The 22,517-nt window shown below is 40.0% G+C and overlaps 1 protein-coding gene across 6 annotated transcripts in view; it reads left to right on the forward strand.

Annotated features, from left to right (window-relative positions):
• The window catches only part of grik4 (glutamate receptor, ionotropic, kainate 4), a 255,732-nt gene that overhangs the window by 186,389 nt on the left and 46,826 nt on the right, over positions 1–22,517 (forward strand). For all 6 annotated transcript variants that reach the window (XM_061827586.1, XM_061827585.1, XM_061827587.1 and 3 more), the window contains one exon: positions 11,640–11,747. In XM_061827586.1, coding sequence (XP_061683570.1) covers positions 11,640–11,747 — 108 coding nt within the window. The remainder of the gene's footprint in view (positions 1–11,639; positions 11,748–22,517) is intronic.

The raw sequence follows: 22,517 nt of genomic DNA on the forward strand, positions 1-22,517 counted from the left end.
TGCCCTTGCACGTCCATGAACAGGCTTTCAAATCCAGTTCGTTTTATATCATCTGGTTTCTTTTTGATGAATGTCACCATCACAGGGAAAGTGAGTCGATGAGAATACTATAAAAGATTTGTTTTGCCTGTAGTTATAACCAATGTGATGATCATAAATGGTAAAAAGTGCATAAATGTGAACCATTAAAGAGGAGAAAGAGATAAAAGATAACAGTGTTGCTTTGCTAAGATTCTATCATCCAATTTCCATTCATGGTGCGATACTGTCGTATTTTTAAGAATTTAAGACCCTGTAAAATGAATTTGGAGATTGTTTTTGTTTTTCTTAAGACACAATACGTTTGAAGACTGTTGCTCAGAACTGGTGTAAAGACTCTGTCAGGATTTATGATACAGACCCCAAAGCAGGCTGGCAAAGCAGGACTTTAAAAAAAAAAAAAAAAAGTTTTATTTTCAAAGACTCAAGAGACAAAAAAGGCCCCGGGAAAACTGGGTACTAAATTAACAAAAGTCTCAAAAACAATGTTCAAAGTAACAAGCACCAGGTATAAACTTACCCTGGTATCCTTTCATCCATTTTCCTTGCCGCTTATCCTCACGATGGTCGCGGGAGTGCTGGAGCCCATCCCGGCTGTCTTCGGGCAAGAGGCAGGGTACACTTTTAAGTGGTTGCCAGCCAATCGCAGGGCACATGGAAACTGACAACAGTTGCACTCACAATCACACCTAACTGGCAATTTACAGTGTCCAATTAATGTTGCATGTTTTTGGGAAGACATGCAAAACATGCAAACTCCACACAGGCAGGCCGGGGATTAGAACCCCGGTCGTCAGAACTGTAAGGCCAACGCTGTAAACAGATGTACTACCGTGCCGCCCTTAGCCTGGCATAAAACAAGATATTCACAAGAGACAAATGACTTTCAGTAACTGAGTGTAAATGACAATGATCGACCGGGACTGAATCATAACCAGGAAACTAAATACAAGCAAACTGGCAAGAGAGCAAAGAACACCTGAACATGACACGGGTGTCTGGAGGGAGCTGATTGATTGACACAAGACGCGAACAGGTGCAAAGAAACACCGAACAAGCCTGACAAGACCTTAATAACATAGGACACAGGATAATGTGTAACACAGACCATGACAGACTAAGAACTGTGTTATACTCACATGTGGGGATCTAACGTTGAACTTTTTTTCAGCATTTTACTTTTTCTGGTTTTGTTGGGCTTCGCTAAAACAAGACCACTTGAAATTTGGACTGAAAAGAGAAAGAACGAAATGTGAATCTCATGTAAAACAATTCATCTTTAAAATCGGTCACGCGTACCGACTTCAAGTTCTTGTAGTGAGGTTGGTGGTTTGAGGAAAAAAAAAATGAGCACCAAGCAACAATCTCTGGTGTGCTCCTTTAAAAAAAAAAAAAAAAGAACAAAATGTGGATGTGCACCCCTGACTATTTTTTAAATATTATTATAAAATGCTGTGTACATTGTATTGGTACAATTTGGCACGGTTTTAGATAGTTGAGTTTGCCATGGTTTCAATGTGTTAGTGGACACGCCCACACCCTTGAAAAGCAGAGTGAATGGTTTTATTTATCTTGGTTTTGAAACTGCATTTTATGCATTGGGTGATTGTAGTGGGTGGCACGAATTTAAGCGACTGCTTGTGAAAAGAAAAGCCCTCTTGGCCTCTGCGCAGCGTACAGCCGCGGAGTTAACGTGCAGTGTCGCCTGTCTGAACACTAACCCGCTTGCATCTGTTATGACCATGTCCATGTCCTTGGCGCCCGCTAAATGATTAGATTACTTCCCCTTTCATTTTCTCAAACATGCGCGAGTAATCATATGGATTTAATTGAATGTATTGCTTTCAAAGCCTAATTAGTATGTCTGGCCTGACATGAATGAATTTTAACTAGTGTCTGTCCGTTCTACAGTATGTGCATGCTCAGATGCAGCAAGTGGGCTGACGGCTGGGATGCAGAGAGGTAAAGGAGAGTGTCAGCGTGCATCAAAGAGATCTTGATTATGATGCACTGCAATTGAACCGCCTTGCTGATAAATCAATCACTTGTCATCTTTTGAGGCTATTTTCTCTGGTTCTTTTCCGCATCTTGGCTCGCGGAGGTTTATTGGCAAAGCCACGGAAGCCCAGACGCCACACAGTGGCATCATGTGATCACACTAAGCCAAAACAAAGTGACCCAATCATATGATGAGATCAAATGAGAACAGAAGTCAGGCTGAGTCATCGACCTTCTCAAAGGCGTCTCCTCCGTGCTGAATCTGCATCTACTATCTGAAATCTAGATGAAATATGGTATTTGGGGAAAACACACACATACACGCAGGCATGTACTTGTTGTGCCTTGTTTGGTCTCTGTGAGACATACGTCAGTCCCCTTTCCTCTTTTGTTTTCCTCATTGTACACTTTACAGGCTGCAGATGGGGAATAGATCAAAAGCAGAATGTTGTGTTGTTGTTCAGTCTTCAAGGATTTCAAGGCTGGTGGTTGCTTGTATGTGTGTGTGTGTGTGTGTGCGCGCGCGTGTGTGTGTGTGTTTGATTATGCAAGCAGGTGCGTGCGCCTGTGTTTGTGTCATCCAGTTAACTGTGTGTGTATGTATCCTGTATCCATTTTTAGCAATATGCATTTATTTATGATTAAATTGCAAGATTCTCATACTTGGCATTTTCAGCTCTCTACTACTGCATGATGGGTACCTCCTCAACGAGACTACACTCACGACTGACTTGTTTCCATTTGCAAAAGCAGGTACTATTTCTGGTAACAGTCCGATGTTTCAAGTTGAGGCCATATGTCAGGAAGAAAAAGGGCAGCGACAATAAAGTGGGTAAACTAAAGTTCCTACAACAGTGTCATTTTGAATTTACAGCCTTAGCTCAAGTCAAGTTTATTTGTGTAATCATAAAAAAAAAAGTCTCAAAGGGCTTCACAGGCCAACAGTTGGCAGTGAATTGACGACATCCCTTAATCTCAACACCTCAAAGCTTTAAATACTTGTACTGGTACATTATACTGCACTGTCTTTATGTTGCTGCAGTGACACGTTCTTTTTTTTTTTTTTTTTTTGCTGTTGTCATTCTCCTCTTAAGGACAACAGCCACATGCCGAAAAGTAAACCAGACATTCATTCTTGTCCAGTTGGCAGTTATCTAATTTAACAGGATAAATAAAGTGTCTACAGTAACTTCTCATGCTTGAAGCGCAGTCCCCAAAATTGTATGTGATACATGGGTATAGTAAAAGTTAGAACATTCTTTTAAAAGGAAATGTATATTATATATTTCTTAAAGGATACACACGAGTTTTAATATTATGTGACCTTATCATTTTGCATTCTATTGAGGTTCACATAAAAAATACTAAAAATTCATTCCAAAGAAACTCAATCATAATGCCTCCTTGACCATTAAGTAACTCCTAAACCTGCTCAGATAGGAGGCAAAACAGCTTCTAAGACAAACAGTTCCAATCCAATTCCAATCGATTTAATGTCCTAAGAATATAATGATCTGGATAAATACTCACAGCCATTAAAAACATGAAAATGTTCGTTCAATTAAGCGGTGCAGCCCAATTTTTTGACATTGTAGGTATTTTCCCCTCCCACATGTACATACATTGTCACACTAGCAGACTTGCACAACATATTGAAAACTAGAGAGGTCACGTCTCTGGGGATAATTTTTTTCTCCTAGTGCAACAACAAAAAAGGAAAGCAAAATGAATATGAATGACATTTTACATGTTTTTCATTGAAGTTGTTTGGTTTTGCAGAGTTAAAAAAGGTAAAAGCTAACTGTGCCGTGATAGGCAGTCAGCTACAGTGGTCAGCATGTTTTTTTTTTTGTTGTTGTTTTTTGCTTGTCGGTTTTTGCGCTTGAATTCGTCATATGAAGATTAACTACACCTGGGATTGATCCCATCAGTAGAAGGTCTTCCTCTGTTCTTGTTTGTTTTCACTACCAGAGCTAATACACGTGGTGATATTTGAACAGCTGCCCGTGTCAGGAACTGTGGATGTGAGGCTATAATATTGTTTGACTTGGTGCTAACACAAGATGCTGAAAACGCGAAGCACTGGCCTGCCATTCAGACGCACTCTTCGATTCTGAGCCTGTGCTAAATTATTTGAAGCGAGCTATCGCCTTCACCCTAATACCACATAATGAGTGTGTTTGCAAGCAGAATATTCACATCTCAGGAAATGTCAAGTTTGAAGTGCCGTACACAATTGTGTTTCTCTACCTGTCTATCAGCCAAAAATGCAACATTCTCTCCATCACCACACTCTTTATTATTTGGTCAATCGCCTTCACCACCTGTGAACTCCACCACCACCACCCCGATTCTTCTCATCCTGTCCCAGTATGAGTCTCACTAGCATGTGTTCAATACTTTCAGGCCAATATTTGTGCTAACGCTGTCCAATGATCATATTGCCAAAGATTATCATGAAAATTCCCGAAGGCATATACAAATATCTTATGCAGTAGATACGAGTGTAACGTAAAGTAATGCAATACTAGAAATGCATTGCACCTCCTTTTCGCAGTAATAATGTAGTTTTCTGCTGGCCTTTTTTTTTTTCTTTAGATGTAGCTCATTACTGTTGGTTGCCATTTGCTAAACAAATTCAAGCAAAAAGTTGGATTGGAATTCTAATATTGAAAAAAAAAAAAACGCATGACTTTACTATGGTTAAAAAAATCAAATTTCAAACAGTACAAAGTGTTCTGATTAAACATAATTTGCATACTTTCCAATTCCAAAACATAATGTAGATTTGTTCTGGTAAACATAACTCAGTATTAATACACAAAAATTCAGAGACACCAATATCCAATGTCGTCATCAAATGATTCACTCTGTTATACTCGTGGAAATTATTTTTTCGATACCCAGTTTTTGTTTTTACTTTGAAGACACAAATCAAACAGCTGCATTTAGATTAACATTTTTCTAACATGGAAGAAACCTTTTCTCTTGTGGAGAAAAAATCTATACTGCGCTGTCTACAGAAACCTTTCTCAGTGCTGTCACACACACAAAAGGGACAAAGAACCATTTGGAGTGAGACTCATTTGTTGCACCATGTCACTTGAGTGCTTGAGTGTGGCTGTAAGCAACCTGGATGACATGATGCTTTTTTTGTACCGCGTGCCTTCACGATGGATGAATCTGTCAGCCATCGCTTGTTGAAGGTGGCGTTTTTCTGACAGCAGAATTTGCCAATCCTGACGCTCGAGTGAGCTTAATCTCTTAATATCTACTGCTTGCTCTAATTCCACATCATGGACAAAGCTGGCGGTATTCCCTGTTTGGGTTTGTCATCCCACTTGTTGTCATGCGCTCTCGCCGCTATTCCTCGTTTTGCCTTCTTTTCATTTCACACTTGCATAAACTTTCTGTTAGTCTGTCTGTCTTCCGTGCCTCTCGGTTGACTCTTCCTCTTCTCTCAGCCTCCAGTTCTATCTCCCCAGCCGGCTGCTGCTCATATTTCCTCATTGATTTTCTTCCCATTCAAAGGGATATTTCTCCCCCAGTCTTTTTGCTCCTGTAATATTAGCCTCTTTTATGACACTTGATTCTCCCCATCCACTCCCCTCTCCCCAAATTCCCTCCTTGTTTCTCTGCAACATTATCTATCATACAGCACTTGAGGCATTGGCAATGTAAACTGTACTTTAGCATGGTTGCTTTTTTTTTTTAATTGCAGTGTAAATTTCAAATTAAGAACTGCAGATGTCCAACTTCTAGCTATTCAGTTATTTTAATTCACACAGTCCAAAGCTGTTGCACTTTTTCTCTGTAATTAAATTATGTTAGTTGGACTTCAAGAAGTCTTGTTGTAGTGTTGTTTTCACACCAAATTACCTCTGGGATTGTGGCCTGAATGTTGGACATCTGCTGCAAAGCACAAAGGATCCAGGTTTGAATCTTGGCTTGGACAAATGATCATCCACACTCTCATGAACACCTATGGACAACTTAGTCTTCCATTGACCGACAAAATATGTGAGGAAACCGGACTATCCATTGAAAACCTAGGAAGGGACGGGGACAACATGTAAATTCCATCACATGACGAGGGCCAGATTTGAACGCATGTCTTCAGAACTGTGAGGGAGATGTGATACCCGGGCATCCCCTAATTTCCGCCAACATTTCCAAAAACATGCATGTTAGTTGATCAGAAGACCTTACCTTGTCCAATTTGCGTGTATGAATGGTCCGTTATCTCTATTTGGACTTTAATTGACCACTGACAATTCCTTGCTGGATACTGTCTCTTGTCCAAAATCAGGGACAGGCTCCAGCTCACCTGGACCCTCAATTGGATAAGGAGTAGAAAATTAATCAATGGATGCATGGAAAGCCACCCTTGATTTAATCAAATAATAACACATTTCCACATCTTTGTCTATTCGAAAAAGTGGTTTGGTGCAAATCCATACACACAGAGGAATATCATGGTGGTAGCCTCATTCTGTTTTTGATTGGCAGGAACTGGTATGAAGGGTGTTGGGAATTGCCACAAAACCCAGAGTTAGAAGGTAAATAAATGCGACAAGCCAAACAGAACATCTGAAATTCATCAGGATCAATCCGAGGGACTTTAAATGGCGGTAGCTGTGTGCTTAATTACATCAGGGTGGCAGAATCATGGTGGCGCCGTCATTCTAATTTTGAAAGCTGGAAATCAAAAACAAATTATCAATGGGTGTATATTTTCAAATGACACCAAGAAAGCTGAAGAGGGATTTTGTATTTCACGATGATATCCCATTCAGTAAATACACTGTTCTTTCAATATTCAATATTCAAGATTGCAATGAAAGACCCTTCAAAATCTCATTTAATTGAGAAAGTCAGCTTCTCACCTGAAACAGCAGAGTGCATTTTTCAGAGCCCCTCTGGTCATGGATTGTAGTTGAAGTCAATCACATCAAATCAGGAGTAACGTTATACGTTCATTAAATGTAGCTGGGAGTGCATCAAACCTTATGTTAAGTGTGAACGTCAGCGGTGTGAAGTTTTACAAAGAGTATATGACAACATTTTTCCATGACATGTATTTGCTCCCGAGCGTGCGTTGCTGCTTGCCAAGCTGACGTGCACATTTTTCCTTCCTGCGAGTCGCACTGACTCTTCGACGTCCCCGCTCCGCTTCCACCGACCGGCCCAAAGAGAGTTGATGACGGGGCCACCTGAGGGCCGTTTCCTTCCCTCGTATCGTATACGCCTCGCCGTCTCGTCCTGCTTGCAGCGCCTTCATCTTTTTCCTGTTCCTGTACGAGTCATGTTGACTCCACACACTGTTATCCTCTCAGTCACACCTCCACACTCAGACCTCTACAGACTCCCACTGAGATCAGCCATGCTACCTCTGCACTCTCGGAGAAGTGCATGCTGACCACATTACAGTTTCAAGGTGTGAGTTGGGTCGGTGTTGTCTATTTGTGAGAGCAAGCCTTCGGGGTAAGGAATGTGGGTTGATATCAGTCAAAGAATCCGCCGGAGGTTATTGTGAAGAAAGCTGTGTCTGCCGTGTTTCAGTGTTGTACCAGTTACAGATGATGGCCAGCAGTCATGGATGACTGAGCAGACGTGTTGCTTCTGTTAACCCATGTTAAGCACTGTTGCTGGTAGGGTTTTACTTTGTGTTTTTTTTGTCTACTCCCATTTGTTCCCTTACCCAATGGCTCTAAGCTCTGTGCCTTCATCTTGTTTGCCTAAGAACCTGGTTTCCACCTCTCCTTCATCTTTAACCGACAGTAGCTGAATCCCCACGGCGCCCAAGTATATTAATGAGAGAGACCAGTGGCAGACGTTGTTAACTCAGGCTATGACTGATCTTGCATGGAATTCTATAGATAAACATTCAGATTTATTTGGCAAAGTTTTGGATGTTTATCAGGGCTTGAGACTGTCCTACTGTTTGCACTGGCTTGTGCCCCCCTCCAACCCCAAAGGGTTAAATTGCCCCCTATAGAACTGAATTTAACGTGAACTTCCTGATTGTTCTCCATTTCTTTGTGACGTCTGCTCGCCTGTCACACTAGCTGGATATCTGCCTTATGCTTGTCACTCAAATTTATAGTTAAAGAAAGGTGTTCTGTGTGTGTCATGTTTTTATATTTTATAATCAGTTAAATTCAAATTTAAGACCTTTTTCAGACTACACTTATTTTTTGTGTTCTTATAAATGACTGGTCGCTAAGCTACTGCACAGGTTACCGTGTTGCCTTCTCCAGCTAGTTTGGATGTAAAGTTGCAATCGAAAGATCTGGCTTTACAGTACTTGCGACAATGAAGAGACATTATTCCAGAAAGGCAGGTCTGGTTATGTAGTATGTTAGATTAAGATAACGTTTTTATAGTAGCTAAAGTCCACTTTTCTTCCACTTTTAACCAACCTGGTATATTCAATGGGGTGGTGATTGCCTTTCATTTTATCTTCTGTCATTTGTCTTGTCCAAAAGTTTGGGAAACTGGGACATCTCTTTTATGATAATTTCCTCAATTTTCTCCATGTTACTTCATCTACAATACTGCAAAGAATTCTTTCTGTTGTTACCGTGAAATCAATCTGCCACCACCTCTCCTACTGAATGTGTCCTCCGTCGTCACAGTATGTTGCAGTTCAAAGTGAACATTTTTCAATTCTGGCACAAATGCCAACCTTGTGGGCTGCCACGCAACGACAAAATGCCATGCTGTGGCTGCTGCAGCACATACACAATGAACTGGTCAGTTGGCTGCGCACGGCACTGTGCTGTGTGAAAAGGCCTTTAGACGCAACTTTTCTTCCCCAGTTTCAGCTCCTACAACCTCAACTAAAATGCATCTTGGCAGATTTTTCTCATCTGTTCTTAGATTATCTTTAAGTCATAAAAATTATGTTTACAGTTTCATAATTTATTAATGATCTCCTTGTTTCCATTTTTAAATTAAATCTGATTTGTATTCAGCTCGGTGCTGCTGAACCGCACACCCTCAACATCCCAAAAATGCAAAGTAATGCCAACATCCGCTTTCAAACTGATCCGAAACTTATCCGAGCTTGAAAGATGATACAACTTTGGAGGAAGCAGTATGGATATCTGTAATATCGTTATTCTTACAGTATTATTGCCCAAGTTGTTTTAAACTTACCATAATTACTCTTGTAATAAAGACTCGAGTATAAGACGCTCCCCTAAAAGCACTCTCAGCTGAGTTTTCCTGTTACCTTTGTGTAATGTGTCCATCTTTAAGCAAATGATGTGTTAGTGTAGTGTTTTTTTCAAATGGATTTTATTTAAAAGAAATTGATCATGAGAAAAACACAACATGTGTAAACCAGCAAGGAGGTGACTGTGGCTGTTTTCCCCTTTGAAGCCACACCTCTGGGTTTAGTGAAAACTTGGTGTGAGTTGTGGGAGTGGCAGTTGTAGAAGTACCTTAGGGTACTTCCATTGAACCACACACTATTGGTAAAGTCCAGTTGTTAGTGTATAGTGTGGTAGTAGTAGTAGAAATAATAGCAGTATATTGTATGGGCTGCGAGTCTGGAGAAGCTGGCAGCTGTAAGAGTGAGCTGGAGACCGCGTTGCTTTAGAAAGTAGGCATAATACTGTAGATGAGATAAATGGGAAATTATGATATATTCACAGATATCAATATGGCAGCAGCTGCAAGACTGACATGATCCTTCAGCTACAAAATTTAGTTTACTATAGATAGATTTGATAAAATTAAAAATTCCATGTCATATTGGAGTGAGAGTTCGCCTTTTTCACAACCCCTAATTGTAAACAAAAACAAAAAAAATCCTTGTCCATATGTACTGTATGTATTATATGCACGCTCAATTTGAATCCATGGATCCTTTTTCTGAGCCGCTTATCCTAATAAAGGTTGCGGGAGTGCTGGAGCACATCCCACACACACATTTTCAATATGCAATATGATTGAACTTCTTTCTTATTGTAGTCACTTGGATCAACACGAATATAGTGAGGTCTCACGGGAACCTCCTCGTGAAACGATGACCAGAGCGGTCCACTCTGTTTATTTTAGTTTAGTTTATTCTCTTCTCCAGTCTTACTCTCACAAGCAAACATTCCCTAAGCTTGAAATCCCAGAACTCATTTGAATTCCACACTGTGACAATTTGAATCCAACAATGCATCAAGGCTGAATTAGAAGCAATCATTTGCTCTTTCTATGCAACATTCATAACAGAAGCCATGCTGTGTGATAAATGGCATAATATCAAAATATTTCTAAACCAGACGTTTTCTTGATGTGTTGGATCGCTGACTTTGAACGTCGATAATTAGAAAAGTTCTCATGAATTGGTGTCGTAATATATTTCAATGAGAAGCAGATTTTGTCACCAAGGTCTATGAATATTTGACGAAAGTTGATCCTTTTTCTATTGTGTGTGCTTTTTGATCACATTTTATGTAGGCACAGTTGCCTTCCTTGAATATGACTCCATCATTAAAATAGCACTTGTAAGAAAACTAATAAAAAATCTCAATTTGCATGTTATCTGATGATGATCACACTGTGATTTTGCTGTGCAGTACATAAATAGAGAATTTGACGAGCAAAGGAAACCCACACCACTGTCGACTTATACCAAGAATGGGAAAGAAATCCACCGACAAAGTTCAATGTGTTATTGGTTTTTTTCTTTAATCTTGTGATAAAACTTGCTGTTCCAATAGTCACTGTTGGTGTAGTGGTACACTCACCTGACTTTGGTGCAGGCAGCGTGGGTTCAGTTCCCACTCAGTGATGGTGTTGATATGTGCCCTGCGACTGACTGGTGACCAGTTCAGGGTGTAGTCTGCCTATGGCCAGAAGTCAGCTGGGATAGGCTTCTGCACTCCATGTATATATATATATATATATATATATATATATATATAATATATATATATAAGTTTGACAATGAATAGGGGAAAAAGGCTTGTGCGGAAGCTGTTTACGCAGCAGCGTACAGTTTTAGTAGTATTTAAACTTACATTACTTGACACTATATCGCATTTGATTTGTATAATGTTCCCGCGGCCCATCGTTAGCGATGGGAATGTAACGAATATGCCAAAAGAAACTTTCAGTTCCTTGAACTCAAACTACCAGGAAATAAGTTTCACTTGTCTGTACACACTGGCTGCATTTGCCGCTCGTTATTATCTGATTGATTCAAAGGATGTTGTAAGATTCTGACTCTTTCCAAAGAGTTTCTATAATTTACGGCTTCTTGGTTTGTCAGGTTAAGAATAATGAGGCCCTCTGCCACAGGAAATGCTGGTAATTGTTTTAATGAATTCATTATTGCGCTGCTGATTGAACACATGCCTTTGTTTGTTCCTCCAGGAACAACAGACCCGTCCTCTTCGCTTCATTCTGCAGTCGCACTGAGTTCATGAATTGCCTTTTGTCTCACAATTCTGGCACATTTATTGCTGCTTACGTGTCCTCCACCTTCTTGTGAAGGTCACAGGGATCCTCATTTTGAAAGAATGAATGCAAATAATCCAATTGGCTTTTTCCACCCGCCGGACATGATGACTGATCGTGTGTTTATTGTGTGCGCGCAGATTGGCCTTTGGCACTCTGAAGATGGACTGTCTATGGAGAAGAAGCTCCCATCAGTCAATGTGACAGACACCCTCTTCAACACGACTCTCACCATCACTACAATACTAGTAAGTGGCACGCCATGCACACATCGTCGTAATACGTTGACTGGCACATGAAAATCACGGCTGCATTTCCCAAGCGAAACTCTGTCCTCTTGGGATGAGAAGAAGCGAGGTTACTTTGCGCCTCTATCGGAGGTCTCAGGTGGAGGTAATAATTCAACGTGTCAGGATATCTCACCATCTGTCGAAAATATAGATTGTGTGAGCGACATTTCACTGCCTTCACGCTGCTACCTGTTGCCTTTTTTTCTTTTTTTTTCTTTTATTAAATCCCTTCTAGCTTCCTGATATGTTAACCATTAAGGATGGATTCAATTATAAAGACTGTAGCCCAATACTTAATGTTTTCCTCAAAACATCAATGATTCATTTAGGAAGGACCTTCACATCCAGCCATTCCTTTTCTGTAGGGCGCCATGGCTCAGGTACAACAGTTGTCTGAAGGTTTTGGGTTCGATCTAGTCCTGGTGGTTGTGTCAAGGTGTCATTGATCAGGTTACTGAACACCCTGATGCTGCGTCATCAGTGGGAAATTGAGGAGGCGAAGTTTTCATCCACTTCACACAGCACTTAGTTCCAAACAAGCAATTGAACATGTAAAGAATCATTCCAGGAATGATGAAAATCACAGTATGCAGAAATATAAACTAAGTGTCATTTTTGAGAATTAGTTGTAATAACCAGCAACGACACGGATTTAGGCTGACCCCCAATGTTAATAAATGCGGGGCAACAATATTTAGGAAAGTCAAAGTGAGGCGTGGGTTTTCTTAGGAGAGTATCAATAAGTAGCCAATTATTAGGTAACTATGGGTGGGTGTGCAGAATTATCCTGCAACTAAATGATAAACGCATTTTCCCATCTGACTTTATATGGCCACGCTTCCCAATAATGATAATAAGCCTTCTAGCAAAGGTTTCTGTCAGTTTTTGTGCAGGAGAAACCACAGACACAGCCATGTAAGAAAAGAAATTGACTCATAGTACATTGCACAAAATAGAAACAACAACAACAAAAACATTTTCCGTACATAAACTATCCATGTCAATCCATCAGCAATGTTATTTGTTGGTCCATAAAATAGTGCTGAGATTTAATTTGGACATTTCATATCTGATTTATCTGAGTGAATAGACTTTGAGACTTTGTGTGTGTTACCATGATTGAAAAAAAACTATTGGCAAAGGTGAATTAATCCATAGGCACATTGAAATCTCATAAACGTACTGGTACTTTGATTCTGAGTGCAACTGCATCAGCCTTTACTTGGTTAATATAATAAAAACTATGAAAAGGAATTGTATAGAAGCCAACATTTCTGACCAATTATGATTGTGAATGTCCCACAGTAATGTGCTTGACCCAATTTTGAAAATATGGAAATTCCGACAAATTTAGAGCAATTGTTCTGGAAGTACATTTGTACATATATAGTATATAACTGCGAATGTCCATTATCAGTAAGACCTCACGTCTCGGACACAAAAGGATGTGCTGGGCTTTTATCTTAATGATCAGTGCACTTGACTTCCAACAAGTGACCTGGGTTCAAGGCCCCGTGTGCCTGGATGGCACAGGTTCATTACACCTACACGTTACGCAGGAAACGGTGCTGTGGGGCAACTATTACACCAATGATTGTACAACGTTCAGAAACGATTTTGGTGTTGCCAATGTGAGTGCGAGAATGTAAAGAGGCCTTCAGGCTTGAAAAGCGACCGGATCACACTTGCATGGATTTGTCTGAGCCAATCTCAGCCATCGCCAAGCTATACATATACGATCTATAATATAGATATAGATTCTATATCACATCTATACAGTCTCTTCTGAAACAATTTGCACATTATTGAAATACAAATAAATACAAAAGACCAATTCCTACAGTACTTACAGTTTTTAATTTTGCTCGGATAAATTGTATCGCCACAAATGTCCATCTTGGGTGCTTATTGCATTCATTCCTCATGGATGAATCAGGTGTTAAAGTGTAAAGTAGCAATTTGCCGAATGTGGAGTCTGAGCGTCTGTATTATCAGCTGCAGTGCCACAGGAATGAGGAAAGTAACGGCCATATTTTGCAATTGTCAGTGACAATGGCTCACACAAAACATTCCATTTCGCACAGGAGGAGGGGGGCAGATGAACATGTGAATGTTTGAGAACAAATGAGACGGTTCTTTCACAACAGGAAGTAGGAGTGAAAGAATGAATTGGGCGAGCTCGGAAACTTGATTTCATTTTGGAGATACAGTCCTTCGACCAACCTTTGGAAGCCACCGTTGGGCAATTTTCCGGGCCTATCACAGCTCATTCATCACGATATGATTGCCGTGTCGCTCTTATCTTGCTTGTGTGCTGTGGCTAAAGAGTTTTTTTTTTTTTTTTTTAATCTGCTAGCCTGGTTGTGAGCTCTTGAATTAGCACTTCAACTAATACCAGACGCCTGTTTCCAGGAAAAGGGCGAGCGAGAAGTCTTGACGCTATTCCACGGCCCGCATGCAGCAGTTTTATTACATTAGTGCTGTCACAGTCGCCGAATTGACGATCACTTCCCCTCAGGCCCGCGGGGCATGTGTTTGTAATCATGGATTCCATTTTTACACTGTAGCGAATTCATAGTGTTTATTACCACAGTGAGCAGCGCCATGTGATGGAAGAAGCCAATTATTTGTTTCTGTGAGATAAAATTCTCTTTGAATGTTGCGTTTTATTGCGCTTTATCTCGGTTTTGAAATACAGTAGCTTGTCAAGCTGTAAAAAGGCTAACCTGTCTGTATTTTGATATCTTCTGTTCCCTCTGGCTCCAGCTGGAACTGCACTGCAATCAATAATGTACTTGTCATATATGTCCGATTACATGTAGGTCTTTCTCACAAATGATACAGTGGTGCTTTGAGATATGAGCGACCCGACTTCTGAGTTTTTTGAGATCCAAACAACCGATCGGCCATTTTGTTGGCAGTTAGTAAACATTTTTAAAAAGGCTTTAAGCCGCTTAGTTGAGGTTTACTGTCAATCTAAATGTGAATTACTGTAACCGCGTTGCCATCGGTACGTTGAGCTCATTGCCAAGGAACATGGCAAAATAACATAGACAAGGCTAACAAGTCGCATCTATGTAGTGGTGTTCTTACACTTCAAGTAACACATATTAGTTATGATGCACAAACGTTTTAATTCTTTACATTATTTCAACTATGTTATTATGAGGGGTCAAATTTTAATGCTTTATTCCAAATGATTTTGTTTCAATCGTATTTTCACTTCCAGTGGGATATTTCCCGGTACACCGATAACACTCACATTAGTGCTCACCTACCAAAATGGAGGAATTGGGTGAAAATTGTTGCTAGGACAGATGTGAGGCTAATTTTGTTTTAAAAAAAAATTACCGGATTTTCCTCTTGGCAGAAAAATGTCTGTCACTCATGAATGCGTAAATGATTTTAATTCATATTTTTATGTTTACTGAGAAGATGTAGAGCCAATGTAGCATCCCAAATAGTAGAGTCAATTTGGTAAAATATGGGACCTTAAACAATATATTTATAATTGTAATTGTAGTTTACAGTGCAGGAGAAGTATACCACGTCAAACTGAGAGACAGTGTGTGTGTGTGTGTGTGTGTGTGTAGCATTACTATTTTTGGAAAGTCAGAATTGTTGACACAGCTCTTCTTATGCATCTCCTTAGGTGTACCTAATATTGTAGACCCTGTGTGCATGTATTCTATTTCCTGTCCAAATGAGTCATCCGGCAGACTTATCAGTGCACCACCAGACTCTTCGTGGCCTGGGAAGTAGAAGCTCCTTTAAAGTCAGAGTTTTTTTTGTGTGTCTTCAAACTTTGGGTGAGTTATTACTAGAGATTACTAAAAGATGTTTACATTTTTATATGACCCTGTAGAGCACATGTGGAGGTGAGCTGTAATGAGCTACACTTAATCCATTACATTTGCTTAAAAGGTCAGGGTGCAAGAATTTGATGTGGCGTGTTGAAGTTCGTATTTGCATTGGGATATGTTTTGTAGTACATAAACATCATTTTCATGAAGTTGTTAACCATAAATTGGGTAGGAATGAGGTTTCATTGAGTGTCCTCGAATAGTCCCAGTTCATCTTGGGTGTAGTTAATCTATCCACTCTGATGACTTCCGAAAGTGACGTAAGAATACGTGTACAATAGCATACTACGCTTACTCTGAATGGGGAGATACATTTTGGAATTCAAGATTCCACTGAAAGTAGACTTGTGGTTAAACTCTGCAGGTTTGAGCCCATCAGGACGTTGTAGTCTGTCTTTGATGTGGGTTACTGGCTGCAACACAGACACTGAAAGGTTGTTACTACTATGGGTCAATGTGGTGGAGGGCGCTGGAAAAGGGAAAATAATATTGCACAGAAAGGATTTAAAATAAAGACTGAATAAAGTTTTTACAGTACATATACTGTATGCATACAAATGTACGGTATATTTGCTCCAGTAGGCTGTTGGTCGTGGAAAACGTAGTCACGAGCAGTCAATCATACTTGAAATTTAAACAATGTGCCGATTTGGTTTAAACTGGAACCCCAAATAAATAATGAATAAAATATTAAAATTCTACTGCTCAGTGCATTCTCACCATCAATGGTATAATCTTAATACATGCTGAGAAATCTTTACCTCTGTCCATCCTGCACTGTGATACCATTACCCTGACTCCCAGGTTAAAGACGCAATTGTGAAAATTGAAAAGCTGGTTTCAGCGTGTCTCTAACGATGCACATGTAGCCAATAATTTCTGCTAAATCTTTCCAAAAACACACCTGTTTGGAAGTTACACGTGCTTGCTAGGCAATCATAGTTACATTTTTGTCTACAGGTATTTCTTATTACTAGAATAGACAAATGCAACAGTAACCACTGCCTGTGTGGAGTTTGCCTGGTCTCCCCGTGCCTGCGTGAGTTTTCTTCGGGCACTCCGGTTTCCTCCCACAACCCAAAAACATGCAACATTAATTGGACACTAAATTTCCCCTAGGTGTGATTGTGAGTGCGACTATTGTCTGTCTCCATGTGCCCTGCGATTGACAGGCAATCAGTTCAGGGTGTCCCCGCCTCCTGCCCATTGACAGCTGGGATAGGCTCCAGCACTCCCCGTGACCCTTGTGAGGATAAGTGGCAAAAGAAAATGGATGGATGGATGGAAGAAAGCCAGGCATAATGAAACATACATTACAAAAGAGGCTGTATCGCTCTGCGGTTGCAAAAAGTAACGCTGTGTGGAATGAAACCGGCAAGTCAAGCACAACGTGTGAATGCAAATTGGCGTTGCAGTTCCCACGACCTGATCAGACCCATTGGAATTCCTTGCTTCAGAAGATTGTTTTGCACACATCTTGTTTCCACTCTACACACAGTACATTATTCGTATTTCTTGTATGCCCTCCGAGAGTATATAATTAGGAATTTGACCAGCCTTTTGGAGTGTAATACACCTTTAAAGTCACACAAAATTTGTATCATATCACATTAAATGTCAGTGTATCTCAGAGAAATCTTGCTTTTTTTTTTACGTTACAAAATAAGGACCAGGGGCTAAGCAGAGGTCATTCTATTGATAAATATACAAGTAAAATTGATGACAGCTTTGTGATGGTGTCAGATTAACCAAGGAACAGATTTTTTCGATTTCCATATTGCCAAAGAAGAGGAAAAAAAGGCATGATAGCAGTCAGGCCAGCACATCAAGATACATCTTGCCTCTTTTATGGATTCCTGTTCTTGTCAGCTTTAATGTTATGACTCCGTGGACTTAAGAGGATGTATAGGAAAGCCTTATCGTCACCAGCCATAAATAATAAAGCTCCAAATGATGCTGGTCCTTTTAACAGGAATAAATCAACAAGAGTCTTGAAATGTAAATGAAATTTTGCCACATAATTACAGGTTGGAGGACACAAACATACCATACATCATTAAGGCAGAAGAGAAAATGAATTACCATTAAGTGGCATGTTCCATCTAATCCTAGTTACTTTGATGCTAGAAGCAAGCATTCTCTTCACTCTCACTTGCTGTTATTATTCTGTACTTTTTTTTTGTCCATTGGAAGTTAGCATTTAGCATTTTGTGATTCACATGCACTGCCTCCAGTAGAAAAGAACATGGAGGTGGTAGTTAATAATGACCTGTAATCTTCTTCTTTTCCTTTCGGCTTGACCCGTTAGGTGTCGCCACAGCATGTGATCTTAGATGAACGCATATATGTTTGGCACAGTTTTACGCCGGATGCCCTTCCTGACGCAACCCCTCTGCATTTAGCCAGGAAGATAATGACCTTTAATAATGAATGTATTTTAGTTCAATCTGCAATCTAACGCCAGCAATACACAATATTATCAAACCATTAAGTTGAGGAAAAGTCACACAACCCAAAGTCTTCAACACAGGTTGTTTGTTATTTCACAAAACGTAAAAAAAAAATTATAATTGAAACGGGAGCTACATGAGGTCCATTAAAATTATTATTATAAATTATGATAACAGCATGGCGGCACAGTTCTGAGGACCGGGGTTTGTGTGGCGTTTGTATGTTCTCCTGTGGCTATGTGGGTTTTCTCCAGGTACTCCGGTTTCCTTACACATCCCAAAAACATGCATGGTAACGCAAATCCAATTTTGTATAGACCATTTCATACACAAGGTAACTCAGGTGCTTTACATGATTAAAAGCATTTTTAAAACAAAGAAATAAAAGAGGAAAAAACCCAGCATATAATGCAAGTAATATCATTAAAAAATTGAAATACTCTAAAAAGCATGAGGGAAAAATAGAAGAGTTTTTAACCTCTGTTTAAAATTCATGCTCGGGGTTGACATCACTTCTGTCGTCAACCTATTCAACTTGTGTGCAGTACAATAGCTAAAAGCTGCTTGATCATGTTTGCTTTGGGGTCTACACTCCACTACTTGACCTGGGACAGTGGATGCTAGAGCCCTCCTGGGTTTATATTGCCTCAGCATAAGGAACTAAATCAGTTGGTGATTTATAAGCCAGTAGCAGAACTTTGAAATCTATTTTAAACCTGACTGAAAGCGATTGTAAAGACTTTAGAAATGGAGTTCTATGCTCTGACCTCTTTGTTCTGGACAGTAGGCGAGCTGGAGCATTCTGAATGAACTGCATGTTCAAGCCTTCACTCTGGATATGTTCTTTAGATGGTAAAAGGCAGTTTTTGTGATTGATTTGATATAACTATTGGAAAGTCAGGTCGCAATCTTTCAGAACACTGAGATTTCAGACATGGTCTTTGCTTTTCAAGGATAGTGAGTCCAGGTACTTACTAACAGAAATCCTATTTTCTTTTTTCCCCCAAAACAAGGTAGGTTATTAGAAGACTCTGAATTGCCTGTAGGTGTGATTGGTTGGTTGTTTATATGGTCCCTGCGATTGGCTGGCAATCCTTTTCGAAGATAGCTGGGATAGGGTCCAGCAGTCCCGCAACCTTTGTCAGGATAAGCGGGTGAGAAAATTGATGGATGGATGGATGGATACAGGTGGCATACCTCCTACCATGTTTCATCTTCATCTTTAAACTGATATGCTTGTCTTTTTGTAAATTATAGACGTGGTCTTTTTTGGGGGGTGTGGGCACTGTTTATGGCTCACTATTAGCTAGCAGCTCCTCCTCCATGTTTGCGGAAGTCTCACGGAGAAGCGGAAGGTACAAAAAATAAAATCAATACCCTTGTCCCTTATGGAGCATTAAAGAAACGTTGATCAAATTGGGCTTCTCACTATATGGCGTAGGACTCGGTTAGTCATGACACAACTTCAAACGCAAAAGTAGGTCAGAACAAGAACACTGAAAACATGGAAGTAAAGTATGAGAGCAGGAATCATAGATGTGAACAATAGGTATCCACGTTACAGCCCTTTGAGCTGCATCCGTAGAAAATCAAAACACTACATCAAAGATATTGTACACTATGCTGCATACAGTTGCACAGAGGTCATACAATAACAAGAGAAGTGAAAGTTGCGTTTTTTAAGGCCTCAACATGCAGGCACATGGCTTAACTAGTGCTGGTACAGCACGCTGGGGTATCGGGTTTTTCTGTTCATACAAGCTGTGGCACGGATTATCACGCATCTGTGTTTGTCTGAGTTGCTATGGATGGAAGAACGGGAACAGGGTAGCGAAATCAAATGCGACATTTAAAGCCCCAAAAATTGTCACTTGTGTCTTAACCTAAAACAACTTTTCAAAGTAAGAAAGAATGTTCCTTGGTGAATCCAGTCATTTTTGGGGCTCTGGGGGTGGGGGGGATTCCGGAATTCACTGTCAAGCACATCAGATGGGAAGTAACAAATTACTTGTGCTCTGTTGCTGTACTTTAGTAGATTTTACAAGTATCAACTTCACTTGAGTATTTTTTATGGGGACTTTTTTTTACTCCTTACCTTTTAAACAAGCTTACTTTCTATTCATTACATTTTTATGAGCTACTTACATTCAAAACCTTCTAAATTTTGAAGGAATGATCCGACACAAAAAGCAGAACGCTGAAAAATCGGAAGTAGGCAGCCCAAGCATATTGTGGACATTATTTATATCAGCGCATGATTGTCAAATGAAAAATATAGAATCAAACAAAATGTGCGCTTGCAGTCAGATATTGCAAAACAATATTACTCAATGAAAAACACAATCAAGAAAATGTTAATGAAACAACAAAGCAAATTATTTTTCCCCCAGTTGTTAAACATCACAATAAGGCTCCCCGGGCAGAGATTACTAAAGCACAAACAAGGCTGCTGTGGATATAAAAAGTCTTCACACCCCTGTTCAAATCCCAAGTTTTTGTGACCTAAAAGAATTGAAACCAAATAATTTTCAAACTTTTCTCATCACCAGTGTGTCCTCAAATTTGTACAACTTGATTTCATATCGGATCATTTTTGAAGAGGTAAGGTGAAATTCATCTGAAATATTTTTGTCTTTGACTGACTTGGACTTGGGGTGCAATTTGCTGCCTTCTTTGCATGGTCCCCATTGCAAAGGAGATCTTATCTTTGGTGTCTGGTGTGATCTTTTACCTTATTGGGTGCCCAAGAGTGCACACACTATTATAACTGGCATGCTATTTTCAGAATCAACCAATCAGATTCAATCATATTCAATGTGAGTCTGTACAATTCCATCACTGTATTTGCATTTTATATTTATTTATTGCACATGTGTTTTAAACGATAAAAAGTGGGGGTCAGAAAACTGATCAATATCTGCTTTGACCACTATTTGCCTCATGCAGTGCACAACATCACTTCAAGCCATCACCTTGCATTACATGGCCAATAGCCCCCCAGAGTTATCACACAATAAAGCCCAAGTGACATGCCTATAAACAGTCTAAAATAGATATTGTAATGAAAAATACATATAACGTTATTCACTTCAATGTCTATACGAAAAAATAAATATGAGCGGCGAGCGTGTCATCCATGTGGAAAGTTGCAGAAGTCTGACTCGACATCCAAGTGGTAGCCATATTGCTTTCAACATCATCAGCATATGTTTCACCAGGACATTCGCCATTGAAAACACGTAGTGGCACCTGCTATGGGACACGGAAGCTCTTTTTAAAGAAGAGAACATCTCACAATCGTTGGCGGCGTTGTTTAATGCTGTCACCGTCGACGGCATTATTCATCGCTGACACCGTCGGCGCATTGTTCATCCGTCAGTGTTGTTCATCGCCAACGATGGCGCACCGCAATGAGCCACACCAACCGAAGCTGTTATCGGCAGATGTGCACTTCGACACATTTAGCACCCCTGACTTACCTACACCGATCTTTTGTTACGTTCTGAGAGGATTACACCCCCCTCTAACTATTATTTTTTTTAGTAGCTCTTTACACACCTACCTGTCATTTGGAACCCACGAAACTCTCGTCCTTTACACTTGTGCAATCCATTTTTCACGACGAACCAGGTCTTTTGGAAACATATGAAGAGTAAATCCATCTTCCCAGGTGTTCGAACAATGACCAGCAATACAAGAACCCAGCATTTTGGTTAACATGAAGGAACAAAGAGCTCCCTTCCTGCAGGTAAAACTGGTATAAACACACGAGGCCGCCTGAGTGCGCTTCTGCTGATAACGTCCCTTCCTGCTTCTTCAAAACAAATCCCTCGAAAGGATTTTCACGGCGGGAGTTCCAAAAAGCCATATACATCAAAATCATGGTTTGTGTTGAAAAAAACGGTAGGGTCCATTCCGACTGCCTTTTTTTTTTTTTTTTTATTAAAACATACTAAAAATCATGCATTTCATGTCAGTGGAGCTTTAAGCATGCCGAGGATGCTCTGGGTTGGCATAAACGACAGTGTGGTACAGTTCCTGCTAATATTTAGCACTTTCACACAGCAATTGAAGAGGAGAGGACCAACTTTCTACTGGCCACAAACAACAACGTCATCGCCTCTATGTGAGGGAGATTTTAGAGTAGCCTTTTATTAGCCTAAGGCACATCTAATTGGGATCTTGACTGTCGACATGTGAAGTGAATGGATTATCTCGGCACAGGAGAAATGCTCACTGACAAAACTTCTTACAAACTCGTGAAAATGGGTCTTTTGTGTACAAAAACTCAGATTGTCAAAATCAGCTCTGCAAAATGGGAGTTAAATCAAAGATTTCAATGTGTGTTCAGTATGTTTTTGACATATGTTATACATAAGTGTGATTGTTTTAACATGTTTATGCACACATCCACT

Source organism: Syngnathoides biaculeatus, chromosome 8 (genome assembly GCF_019802595.1).
Source record: "Syngnathoides biaculeatus isolate LvHL_M chromosome 8, ASM1980259v1, whole genome shotgun sequence".
NCBI lineage: Eukaryota > Metazoa > Chordata > Actinopteri > Syngnathiformes > Syngnathidae > Syngnathoides > Syngnathoides biaculeatus.